Genomic DNA, 14,315 nt, shown 5'->3' with positions numbered 1-14,315 from the left:
ACGACAATAAACTATTTTTTCCTTCAAGTTGGGTAAAAACACTATTACTGAAGAGGTTACTGAACACCATGTAAAACTACTCCATTTAGGAACGCCTTCCCTAAGATTAACTTTGTCTAGAAATAGGGCGAAAGAAAATGAAAATGACGTTAACGCAGTGAAAGGGTTAAGCTCATCATCCTCTGCATCATCATTAATGTCAACAATTGCATCATCAGCATTATCACCATCACTGCCATTACCAATAACATCATTCATACCAATATTATCAAATCGGTTACATCATCATAATCACCATCTATATCAACATCATCATCCATGTCACCACCAGCATCATTATATATCAACATTACTATCATCCTCACCACCATCATCGTCGTCACCAATATTATCAACATCATCATCATCATCATCACAGCCACCACCACCACCACTACCATCATCATCACTAAGACACTCATCTTCACCACCACCACCACCACCACCACTGGGACCTTCATCATCATCATCACAACCACCACCATCATCATCACAATCATCTCTACCGCCAGCGATTGGATAGGCCCTGAAACTCATAATCGGAAATCGGCCTTTGCATGTAAACAGTACGATCAGCTTTCAACAGTGTCCATTGAACTGACACACACATCCTTCCTTCCCTATTCATGTTCCAAAGACCTGGCCTCATCCTACACGTTATCCTACATCAATAATAGCTGAATCTCTCTCTCTCTCTCTCTCTCTCTCTCTCTCTTCTCTCTCTAACTTAGTCATTCACTTCTTTTTACAATGATTTACGAGGTTCTATTCCCCCCGCCCACTGTGTGTGTGTGTGTGTGTGTGTGTGTGTGTGTGTGTGTGTGTGTGTGTGCGTGTGCGTGCGTGCGTCCGTGCGTGCGTGCGTGCGTGCGTGCGCGTGTGTGTGTGTGTGTGTGTGTGTGTGTGTGTGTGTAGGCCAGTGTCACATCCACGTCTGACTATTTCAGTGCCAGGCTTGACACTGGCCCCTCTGAAGACGCATTCACAAAGGGTCTTAACCAATTTTTACGACTGATAAATCTCCTTGGCAGTGAAATACCATGAAGTTTTATTTTCTCGTATCCTTTACTTTAATATTCACTCTGTTTTGGTAACGAACTGCTTGGTATGTATAAAAGTGAAGACAGGAGCCTAAATTACAAAACACAACCTTGTACACAACCTGAGCCTAAGAATGTTGATGAATACGGCTTCTGGCAGGTAGGAAATCAACCACAGTACTCTGGGCCTGTGTTCGCTTACCACCGATAATTTTTTTCTTTCATCTGGTGGAACTGGGCTACTCACAACCAGAATCCTTAGTCATGGCTGCGTGTAACTCGACAAGCCTTACTTACGAGGCAGGAATGGACATCCTTGGTTACTATATCGACCCTCCAGTGTCACTACACCTCACTCAGCTGAAACGGCTTAATCTTCGTCAGTTTCTTTTTTTTCTTTTTTTTTTAATGCAAAGGAAGAAGGCCTGGAACCTGCAAACTGTTCCCTCCAAGAAAAAACAAAAACTAGATAACAGAGAGCCAAATTCAAGAACCGTTCATTTCGAGATGCCTGGACACATTGCGTTTGAAAGACTGGAGATCATAGGCAGGATTAAAATCAAACTGACTATAGTGGCCTGGTATTAACTTATCAATATTTCTCACACATCATTACAAACTGCCATTAATGTACAGTAACAAAGGACCTTACTCTGAGGCAGCAATCAGACAGACAGATACTCCAATATTAACTGCTCGATCGTGTACTCCGGGGATAATAGTAGTGGTAGCCTAGCTGTAGCACCAGGTTCATCTGAAACGTGAACCCAGTGGACTGCAGGCTTATGGGGTAAAATCTGGACTAAGAACACACATTATCATCTAGCCACGTTTCAGGTATTCGTTCCTCAATACCAGACACGATGCAGGTGAGGCTGAGAAACATTTATCCTCTCTCCTCTCGTTCTCTCCTTTCCCCTTCTCTTCTCTCCTTCCCCTCTCGTCTGGTCCCCCTTACCTTTCTCTTCTCCCCACTCGTCATTCCTTCCCACCTCCTCTTTCCCTCTTCTCTCTTCCCTGCACTCTCTCTTTCAGTTCTCCTTTTCCTTCTTCCCTGTTTAATTTCTTCCATCCCTTCTCCCCCCTCCTCGCCTCCCTCCCTCTCTCCCTGCACTCCCTGTCAACGTCTCCTATACACGTGGTCCAGTGAAAGGGCGGTGTTCTTAATCAAATTTTTACCACCGACCAACACGATCACACAAGTTGCGTCAGAATACGTGTGCCGAGGCCCTAACCCCTTTAACACGATGACGCATTTTCTAGTTTCCTCTAGTTACCTCCAGACGATTTACCTCAACTCAAAGACGAACCTCTGAAAATTAATTAAGAACCTCGTAGACCAAGGACGTGGCCAAATTTTCTCCCGTGTGACCCAAATTATGAAATGATGAAACGATGCTCAGGGTTGGTGGTGCTGCAATGAGGGGAGGGGCGAGAAGGATTACTTAAAAAACAATACATTATATTACTAAACGCATCACCTATTCTGAGGTAAATATGTGAGGCAGGTTTCAATTAGATACATTAATTTTATCAGAAATTCTATGAGGTATGGGACGGAAATATAATAACGGCGCAAATTACAATTCACTCACCATAGTAATTAATTTAGTCTATTTTAATCACCTCCGCAAAGCAATGTATTATACTTGCATTACCCTTCCATCCGATCATCATCACCGTCCTCACTATCATCATCATCAAATCCCTCACTGTCCAGCAGGAGGAACGTATAGAAGCCAGTGAGTTAGGCCAAAAGCCAACATATTAGAGGCGTGAGTTACCAGTCATCCTTCCCCGAGCAACAATACCGTATGTGAACTACGGTATAAACTCCAACCTCCCCTTGGGCTGGAACCCTTATTGATCATTTTCAGTTTGGGACTCAGTCTAGTAGATCACAAGCGACTACGTGTTGGTTATACAAGTATGGTTACCAGGAACGTAATAACCGGTTTCCTGGGATATAAGAAAGGATTTGTTTTGCCACTCAGAACAGACACTATATAAAGTGAGTGGATGGTCGGCACCTCCACCTAAGATCAGCTAGTACCAGTACCTGTATTGCCATTACTACCTACATCTGCTGACAAATATTGTCAGAATTTTACACAGGCTATTGATACTGCCACTTACCTTCGACTGCATACTTCAATGAAACCATTCCTACGGATTTTGTAGCAAAACTTCTTTTTCCAAGGAAGGCGATGACTTGCAAATGTTATAGACTACATAACTTACTAGGCAATCTTCACAATCTTGTTTATTCTGATCAGAACCTGCACTGGCTATACCATCAAATCACTGGCAAATCTGCCTTAAATTAAAACTTTTTCTGGTAAAGGTAGTGGGCTGAGTTGACAGAAACGAGTAACTAACATGCCCGTGTCGTCCGTCTGGGGCTCATAAGTCTACAAACAGAGGGGTGGAGGGCGGGGGAGGGGGGGAAGGAGGTCGTACAAATACAGCTGGTCAACTTGGTAGCGAAACGATATGAAACCCTGGCTCATGATGGGAACATGTTAGGTTTCGGTAAACTAAGCAATATTAAAGTAATATAGGCCTAATACTATTACATTATTCTAAAATCAAAGAGATTAGTCCTACCAGTATTTCATGGTTTCTACAGAAGGCCGACCGACTAACTAGCCAGACTCCCGATAACCCATCGAACATACCAGAACCAGTCAAAACAGTAACATCAACAGCAGCGCCCAATACTGATCGTGAGTAATAACGCTCCATCGGTGGCGTGTATGGGTGTGCTATGCCATACGAGTATGTAGGTACGTGGGTGGATGGATAACTGAACCTCGGAAAAGGGGATCCTATGTCCAGACACAGAAAAGGAGGGGGGGGGGGGAGCCTACAGCACATTATGATAAACAAAAATAAATGCAATTAATATGGATGATACGGTCTTAGCCTTTGTTCCTAACCTTTCTCGTCTCATGTAACCTACCATCTGATATTTTCTTAAACAGCTGAGTCAAGGGTACCTAAAGCTAGCTATCTAGGTGGTCGTGGCAGAGTACCACTGCGCCCATGATTACGTAAATGGAAGAGAACATTTGTGAAATATATAGATACCCATATACAGGAAACATGTGGTCATATACGAGTATGTCTAACGAGTAATCTGTTTCAATAATATACTCTTACCTATCCCTGAATTAATGTCAGCTATATACAGCTAACAATGACGTCCTCAGTACACAATATGGCTTTACCTTTACCACGGGGACACCATGTAGGCCTATCGTATTCATACACTTTCTTGAGCCTCAGATGTATGTAAAATGGCGTGTTTAAATTTTTATCTTAACTCACACGGCCACCAACTCCTTCACAACAAAACTACGTACCGGTACCGGTACTGTGAATATTAGTGAAAACCAAATTATTACCGAACTATAGTAGCCGCAGCGAGAAATGAACGCTGTGGTGGGGCAGCCGGGATGACGCCATATCCACATGTCACCGACCATCGGCCACCGCTGCAGCCCCGCTCCATGATCCTTACCCTGTGTCTCTGGCTTTCTCTTTCTCTCTCGGTTTCTATATAAACTGGTGTATTTCCGAAACTAATTATGAAATTATTATGACTTTTGTTCCACACCACCTTTGAGGTAAAAATCAAGGAGAGTTTTCTGTATAAAGGTTCCCCCCCCCCCTCCTAAATGTGGCATATGAGCGGGGGAGTGCGGCCTTGCCGATACCTCCGCCTGACCTATAATTATACACTCGCCAGAACTGACCTGCCCACAGACATGGGGGGGTAAACCTTTATACAGAAAACTCTCCTTGATTTTTACCTCAGTGGTGGTGTGGAACAAAAGTCATAATAATTTCATAATTAGTTTCGGAAATACAGCAGTTTATATAGAAACCGAGAGAGAAAGAGAAAGCCAGAGACACAGGGTAAGGATCATGGAGCGGGGCTGCAGCGGTGGCCGATGGTCGGTGACATCCTACCTCTATGGTCGGTGACATGTGGATATGGCTACATTGGGGGAATCCCAGGTCATCCCGGCTGCCCCACCACAGCGTTCATTTCTCGCTGCGGCTACTATAGCAATATAATAATATGTGATATGGAGACTTTTGAGTTAAAGAGTGGCTGACCCGTGCCGCGCTGTCCTAAGCAAATAAACAGCAGTATTAGAAGTTATTACTGATGTAGCTCCAGGTCCATCTGAAACATAAACTCGGTGGATTGCAGGCTGAAGCTGCCCTCTGCCGGCATTCTACCATCCCCCTTTCGGTGGATAGGGAAGGAGGTGAGGGATATTAATATAGTGGATCAGGCAACAGATAGGCATATGGACGTACAGATGTCCATATACAGATACAGAGACATTCAGGCTGATGGGATAGCTAATAGATAACCAAAGTAGCGGTGGGATTGAAACCGCCACACACACACACACACACACACACACACACACACATACGGTACTACATACGGGGAATGAGATAAACTGAGCTATACTGCAGATTGATAGATAAGTAGATTAACAGTCAGACAGCCCACCATGGCGGTACCGAAGCATGTTGGATTGCTGACAGCGACCTTGGGAGACCGAATTAATATTGTATCCTATTGCCGGCTGGGAATGCTCACTCCTTTACCACAGCTTTATTCACTCACTCCCTAACGCCGCAGCCTGTGAGGGGCGGTCACTACAATCCACCTCAATGCATTTCTGTCCCTACTCAATAACGACTCATCCTCCCCCCACGACACCCGCCTCATTTCTGTCCCTAATCATTAACAAACACCCGTGCCACAAAACTAACTATCCCTCATAACCATACTCTTCTACCTCATCAGCTATATTCTTCTTCCTTATCCCGCTACCTGTGAGGGGCGACCACAGTGAACGGACCTTTTGGCAGTCTCTCCCTACTCAACACCGGCCTGTCCTATTTCATGTCCCTACACAGTAACAACCTCCCCCCTCCATCCTCACAGCACGCCCCCCTCCCTCCTATGCAGGTACCCCCACCCTCTCCACCTCATTCTCTTTTATACCCACCAATTTAAGGCTCGGACTGCTAAACGCTTACGTCATTGCTGTGTCTGTCTTCTTGCCTTTCTGTTTACCTTCGTCTTCACACATTTGTTCACCTATCTGCCTGTCAATTTTCTCCTTCTGTCCACCCATCCTTCTTTCTATGCATTTTTCTATCCGTCTGTCTGTCAATCTATTCATCCTTCTATCTACCATTCTATCTATCCATCGAACCTTATGCCTACCGATACATTTCTATACATTCATCTATCACCATTTCTATCTACGGTATCGATCTATTTACCTTTCTATCAATCGAGCCTACCTATTTACCTTTCTACCCATTGAGCCTACCTATTTACCTTTCTATCCATTGAGCCTATCTACGTTGTTACATCGCCATCACCATTCCATCTTAAAAACACTGATACAACAGAAACGGGGTATAAATGACTTCTGGATATGCAACAATTACTGCATTAACTTTTCACAGAACCACCTACACTTTTCACCTTAACCTGGCCCAGATTTTCGTCTTCTGGCGGCTTATTTCACATGGCCCAGCGGCAGAAAAAGACAACACTACAGCTCTACCTCCTCTCTACAGCACTTCTGAACAAGGACCGTATTTTAGTGCTAATCTATTGCTACATCTCAGCATTCAAGATGGAGAGAAACGGTAGCAATTTTCGGCCAAGTGGGAATAAAAAGGATGCAGTAATCCAATCTTTAGAGAAGTGATACGGACCTATGTTTGTAAAGACAATTTTGATCTCAGGCCGGAAAAGGGAGCGATGTGAACACTTAGGTTTCATTACCAAGAAATTTACTGATCTCCCGCTAGACCCACCTGAAAGTCAGAAACACCAGCGATAACACTATTTACACTACAGATCTTTCACCTTAACTTGGTCCAAATATTCGTGCTTTTACAGCTTATTCCACGTAGCTCAGTGACAGAAAAAGACAGTGCTACGGCTCCATATCTTTTCCATAACACTCTTCCGTGACTACCATCATATAGTGTTAATCTGTTGTTACAGCTCGCACTCATGATGGACATACGGCAATTTTAGGCCCAGCTGGAGTAAAAAGGAGTATAGCTATGAAAGACAAGGCTAGCAAGCAACAGGGACGGCCGGTAATTAACACAGAAGTGGTGATAGGTGTATATACCACATTAAAGACAGCAGGATCTCACGAAGCGGTTGTCAAGTGCAGTTGAAAAGTAAACAAAGAAATAAGCAAACGTGACGACCTAGTTTGCCCCGCATTGAATCGAATATATAAAACAGGCTAATGATAATTACAACAATAATACCGGTAATAATAATAATAATAAAATAATTATTAACAATAATGATACCGGAAATAATAATAACAATAAGTCCCAAAAATCGTGCCGGTGTCATATGCACGGAGTGACTTTATGCTGGAAGTTACCGATCCCTTCTCTGTTAAGCCTAAATTAACCTAACCTAACCAAACCTAACCTTAACATAACGTTATCCTCGATCAACCTAACCTGAACAAACCTAAACTAAACTAATCTTAATTCACGAAATGACTCATTTCACAATCTGCCTGTAACATACATATATATCTTTATTTATATATATTCATATATCGACCTATAGTTACATACAGGCCGATAAGACATCCAGCTATCTTCGTGACATATTTCATACATTGTTGTTGATAAATGGCACAAAATTTGAGATAACATGCGGATACTTACAAAACAGAAGCTAAACGGCCACTCGGCGCATGCGCACTGAGCGGAACGGTAACTTTCAGCATAAGTCACTCCGTGCATACGACACCGGGTATCCAAGTACTCAAAATAACATGGGAATTCGGTGAATTAAAAACCCATAGTATAACACTGACAACAATACAACTCAACCACCACTTATTCAAACTTAACAAAGGGTGGCTACGCTGTTGAAATTTGCCGTCATTTTAGGTTTAAAAAAAAAAGTAAAAAATTATACATTGCGTGTTCATATGTTTACGATGAAGGCCTTAAATACGTAAAACCAGAGGAAGTTATTCTTGGCCCCCCCCCTCTCTCTCTCTCTCTCTCATTAGAACATCCCTCTGGCAAAGGAGCTACAGATGGCTACCTTAATCCCCTCCAATTCGAAGTCTCTCAAGCGGTGATAAATCGCCTGAAATCAACAACAGGGGGGGGGGGGAACTGACTTCCTAGGGCTGAAAGGAGTATTACATGAACAAGAGAGTTAGGAGGCAGCAAGAGAATTACAAGAGGCATGAGTGTGGAAAGTCGTGCGTAACACCAGTGGAGACGGGGCCTGGGGAATGCCTTTGGCCTGCGTAGTGAGGGTAGGAAAACTAGCAGATTAGTGACGGATGTGCAATAAGGAAATTTAATTATGACTGAAAGAGCACTGCTTTGATGGTACGGTCTGGCATAATGGGTGCAGAGGTGGTGGTGAAAAGGGTACAGCAGGTGGTGGTGAAAAGGATACAGTAGGTGGTGATGAAAAGGGTACAGTAGGTGGTGGTGAAAAGGGTACAGTAGGTGGTGGTGAAAAGGGCACAGTAGGTGGTGATGAAAAGGGTACAGTAGGTGGTGGTGAAAAGGGTACAGTAGGTGGTGGTGAAAAGGGTACAGTAGGTGGTGATGAACAGGGTACGTAGGTGGTGGTGAAAAGGGTACAGTAGGTGGTGGTGAAAAGGGTACAGTAGGTGGTGACGAACAGGGTACAGTAGGTGGTGGTGAAAAGGGTACAGTAGGTGGTGATGAAAAGGGTACAGTAGGTGGTGACGAACAGGGTACAGTAGGTGGTGGTGAAAAGGGTACAGTAGGTGGTGATGAAAAGGATACAGTAGGTGGAGAAAAGGGTACCGTACACTAGGTGGTCGTGAAAGGGGTATGGTACACTAGATGAGCAGGTCTTCAGATGGGGGAGAGGGCGTGATGTGCATGAGAACGCGAGGTAAGCTGGGGTACCTAAGGAATTTACAAGGGATCGATATGAACAGATGAATCATGTACAGTACAGTACGTGGGGGCATGCGACGTGGGTCTGGCACTCCCTTTTTAACTCTACAGCACACAACGATTCTCTCTCAGGTCGAAAATATTTGAGAGAGAGAGAGAGAGAGAGAGAGAGAGAGAGAGAGAGAGATTTTGCTAGTCACGCGGAGCCAAGATTTCAAAGGCTTAAATGAGTGCCAATTACTCTGGACATAGCGCATTAACAAAGCAAAGTCTACCTGAAGTTCCGCGTGCCCTCCCTCTTTGATTATAGATTCGAGGGTAGCCTACTCCATACGTGGGAAGTGGGTTAGGATGATGATCTCACTACCAACGTTTTCTTGACGGCATTACAGACTACGGTATCAGTTTCCCAAGGCCATCATCATCATCATCGTCATTATCTTCCTCCTCCTTATTTTGTGTACGTTTATGATGCAATTTAGTCATAATGCAAGTTTTTGTTTGATTTATTTTGAAATGAGCATGTGAAAGTCGCCAACAGGTAACTTTGCTCTTTAATTCGTTTGCATTTTGTGGACGCTTAAAATTATATCACCCAGCCTACCACTAGACTTTTTTTTTTTTTTTTAGCTATATTTGTACCGATAGTCAATGGGCAGGACTATCGTAAAGTCTCCCTCTCTCTCTCTCTCTCTCTCTCTCTCCTAGATGAACAGAAAATGGAAAAACAAATTTAAAAAGCCGTGTGGGTTTAGTTTGAACAGTGTACTTACGTGAGTTCCAGGCAGTGAAATTTACACAAGAAATGAAAGGAAAATGGAGTGGTGATTGAGGGGCTCTGTTGGGCTCGTACGCTTCTAACCACGAACCCACTGGAGGACTGCAATAACTGTTTTTCTCCTTTTTAAATATCTGCTTCTTGTTTATTTCTTATTACTGTTCTGCTTTTACTCGAGTATGGCGGTAATACCTCTTGTTACGCTGGCAGATTTTTTTTTTTTTTTTTTTTTTAATGTAATCAATCAACACGCTCGGGGCCGCTTACCCCCTTCAATGCAGTAACGTCGGTTTACAGCATTACCGAGTACTTTTTCTGTATTTTTCCTATCTCTCGATGATCATTCAACTTAGGACCAATCTCTCGTGCTGAAACTGTAAGTGAAAACTGTAACTAACCTCTCCATCTTCAAATGTCAACTAAACTGAATTAAAATGTCTGAATATGGTAAAAATTAATCAAGTATACACGTCACTGAACTGAAAGTGTTAGTAAGGCACACCGTCTGGGAAAATCGTAGCTAACACTGTTCACCTCGCACTCCTCCGTCAACAGTGTGAGTGTGATTCGGACACGGTATTTAGCAATCAGTACAAGCCCCATCACTGGGGAACGATGTCGCTGAAGGCTAAGCAAGATTAAGAAAAAATGACAAACGAAAGTCGGCAAATAAAGGATGAACAAGAAAAAGAAAAAAAACATCGGTGGCACCTCAATGACAGAAGAAAGCGCAGCAAAGGAATTCACACGGGAGTATCAGAGATGGGGGAGTGGAAATCAACATGAAAGTTGTCTTCGACAGGAATGAAGTCACTGGAAAGTAGTGAGGTTGGATGACGAAGAAATGGAAAATTTGAGTGCATTTACATTAAGTGTTCGGATTGCTGGCGTGGTGAGTAAGGATGGAAATTTGGAGGATGAAGTGCTTGAAAAGGTGCAACAAGGAAGAAGGGTTGCTGATTCTTTGAAAGCAGTAATAAGAAATAGGAAGTGAGCACGAAAAAAAAAAAAAAAAAAAAAAGTCGCTGCATGATAGTACTGTTATACCAACTCTAACGTCTGGATGTGAAGCTGGGAGCCTTGGACCTTGTTAAAGGGACACAAGTCACGAGTGAGATCAGTGAAAATTAGTTATTTGAGAAGAGCATGTGGTGTTTTATGGAAGTGAAGGAGCGTAGTGGTGCGGATATGATAGAAAGCGTTAAGAGAAATAAATTGGGGTGGTTTGGCCATGTGGAGAGGATGGAGAGCGAGAGGCTAGTGAGGTGGTGGGGGGGGAGAGAGAGGTAGGCCGAAGATGAGATGGTGCGACGGAGAGGAGTGGTCTATGAGAGGGGTGTGTGAGCTGGGGGGTGGGGAGTGAAATGGCTGAGGAAAGGGCGATGTGGAGGCGATTTGTCTGTGGCCACCCCTTATAGGATTAAGGCGTCTGGCACTAGATTGATAGATAGTTGTCTACCTGAAAGTGAGGAGCCTGAGGCAGGGGTGGGGAAAGATTTGTCAAAATACTGTAAAAAAAAAAAAAAAAAAAAAAAACTAAGTTACGTCCTTAGGCAAATTTGTTCCTCGGTCAGATATGGAGAAAGTCTGCTAAGAGTTTGCTAGGTATAACAAGTTGAAACGAATTTATTATTCTAGCCTCCTACCAAGATGAATCATATTAACACCTAGATCAAGAGAGATCTTGATCTAGATTAACACCTTCTGCCCGAGGATTTTTTCTGACTCCGGATGATTTTGTGAAGCTGTGAAGAGACCAATTGTAGTGATGGGGACTAAAAGTCTTTATCAACCCCTTCACACCCTGATTTATCACCCAAAGCCGAATAAAATTGTCTGGAGGCAGCATGTATACAAAATTAAAAGCTGAGGAACGTCCATACAGGGTGTGTGTGTGTGTGTGTAATATATAATATATACTGGTATATATATATATATATATATATATATATATATATATATATATACATACGGTATACTTTTGCGAGGCATGTTGTTGACAGCTCTCCCACTATCGTACTTTCCTAGCTTCTTGATCCCACCTCATCCCATCCTTCCGCAGGGGAGGAGGAGGATCTCTGCACAAGTGAACGTCTCCTCGCCAACAAAGGCAGGATTCACAAACCCACGGCCGCAATAATTGTACGTAATAACTGAGTGCGTGAATGTTAGACGCTCTGTTATGGGGCACTTGTGACCGTTACATGGGATTAGGCTGCATCCCGCATTAGTGTGTAAGTAGCAACGAAACAAAGACTACATGAGGTCTCTCATGCTTCAAAAAACTGCCGGTATCGTAAAAAAAAAAAAAAAAAAAAAAGGGGGGGAGTCTCCAGAATATCCATACATTTCCCAACTGTTCTAACAATCCAAATGAACTCCCCATCTATCCTTATTCATTCATACAGGAAGAACTAGACACATGGGAAGAATCAACAATCTCCTCTCCTTGTCTTTCCTGCAAAAACATGTCTACGAGAGTTTATCTTCAATTCACAAAGATCAACTCCCTACTTTTTTTTTTCTTTTTCGCTTTCTTCTATATTTTAGTACAAGTGTAAAATCTTCTCATGTCTCCTGTTCCCATCAGTAGCCTAAAGGAAAACAATTGCGAGGGATCTTTTTTTTTTTTTTTTAGGGGAGGAAAAATGCAGAAACCTTTCATGTCTTTTAAGAAAAAAGAAAAAAAAAAACTGGTTACAACTAAAATTATTGAGCTATTCCTTCTTTATTTAGTTTCTTTTATTTACATTTTACCTTATTTTTATTTATCTTTATTTTTTTTTCATTGAAGGGCAAAAAGAAAATGCAGAAACTCCTTGTCTTCTTGCAGACGAAATTTCCGTTAGCACAGCCGTTCGTTTCAAGGGCTCGAGTTCGTAAATGCAGCTAGAACAGAACATACGATATAATTTCGTTCGGTAGGATTAAACCTATCTGTGCGAAATATATACAGTACGTCATTTATGTATTATTCTCCCTGCTTCCAGGCGATATATATATATATATATATATATATATATATATATTTTTTTTGGGGGGGAATTTCTCGTAGTGAAGGGGTCAATAAAATACACGCATACATATATATATATATATATATATATATATATATATATATATATATATATATATATATATATATATATATATATATATATATATATATATATATCCCTCTAGTAGTCTACAAAGCATCCTAAACTGAATCATCTGGTGGCATTACTGATGAAAAGGCGTCACCCTTCGGATGTTTACGAGATAAAATGTTGAAAAGAAAGAAATGTCAGATTTGTCATGGTGACAGAGGACAAAAGAATTTGAAGGAACGAAGACATATGCTGATGAGTGGGAAAGGAAAAACAGAAGAGGGGGGGGGGGAATGGATGGAATGAAAGGGAGTTTTATGGAGAGGGAAAGTAAAACATGGAGAGGAAATAGAGGGAGGCTGGGGGAGGGGGGGAAGGGTGGGAGTAGATGCCGCACTCCGTCTCGAACTCCAACAAACAATGTAAACATTACCAATATGGATCTAATTTTTTGCACCAACTTCTCAAAACTTTGTACTCACCACAAATAGCAGGTTGAAAATGAAGAGGAGGTATTTTACACACTTCATCCCCGTGTCGAGAGCCATTTTTCAGGAGCCTGAGAGGCGCGCGCACTAGTCCACTTCCGTCACAGGTCCAGGCACAACTGACTTTGAGTGAGAGAACGAAGCAGACTGGAGGTACGCGGAGGAATACACAGGTAAATTAAAACATAATTCCCGGGCACTGGAAAAATCTTTTCTTTGCAAAATGATAATGTATTGTTGTTGAGTTATATTCTGTGGCTTACGCATTACTCGACTGAGCAACGTGCGCTCTTAGTGCTGAAGGTTGACAGTACTAGTTTCTTGAGCGAGGTTGACACGGAGTGGAGTCTCCGTGCAGGTGCAGTGTCAGGGGAACCGTGGAGATGGGTGGGTGAGATCTTTCACACCTTCTTTGAATAATGTTATCGTTTGCTCGATGTTCGTGCGAATCTGAAGACGGTTTTTGTTTCAGACTTAATAAAAGTATTTAAGAGTTTATTCTTGGAGGGCTGGGGAGTGCAATACTTCATGTATTTACCCCGCACTTTCATTCTTCGAGTGGAGCATTCTTTTTTAACTAAAAACATTGCACCTGAAGGATTTTGGCGCACGGTGAGAAGAGAAATGTTCGCTGTAAAGTCAATTTTTCTTTCTTCCTCTTTTTCTTCTGCAGTTTTGGAGACGTGGGGTATCGGCTTTTTTTTTTTAATTTAATTCTGGCAGTTTTGAGAATGGCGGTAGTCTATTAAAATTACCTCAGTTTGAGGACGTATGATTGTATTTTTGTTACCGCCAGGCGATTTTCTTCCAGTAAGTCAAGACATTGGTTACTGAAGGAATTAATGAAGGCTATAGCTAACTACTCCAGCTAGAAAAGTTTATCAGACGTTGAATAAAA

The 14,315-nt window shown here is 42.4% G+C and overlaps 1 protein-coding gene across 1 annotated transcript in view; it reads right to left on the bottom strand.

Moving 5' to 3' along the window:
- The window catches only part of LOC145407197 (CD63 antigen-like), a 213,643-nt gene extending 200,119 nt beyond the window's left edge, over positions 1–13,524 (bottom strand). Inside the window, exon 1 of the mRNA XM_080278234.1 lies at positions 13,412–13,524. Coding sequence (XP_080134360.1) covers positions 13,412–13,477 — 66 coding nt within the window. The 5' untranslated portion in view covers positions 13,478–13,524. The remainder of the gene's footprint in view (positions 1–13,411) is intronic.
- Positions 13,525–14,315: the final 791 nt, after the last annotated feature.

This window comes from Coenobita brevimanus, chromosome 72, assembly GCF_032717465.1.
Source record: "Coenobita brevimanus isolate Jiangsu-jjx chromosome 72, ASM3271746v2, whole genome shotgun sequence".
Taxonomy (NCBI): Eukaryota; Metazoa; Arthropoda; class Malacostraca; order Decapoda; family Coenobitidae; genus Coenobita; species Coenobita brevimanus.
Note: the sequence above shows the minus strand (reverse complement) of the source record. Positions and strands in the feature narration are given on the sequence as shown.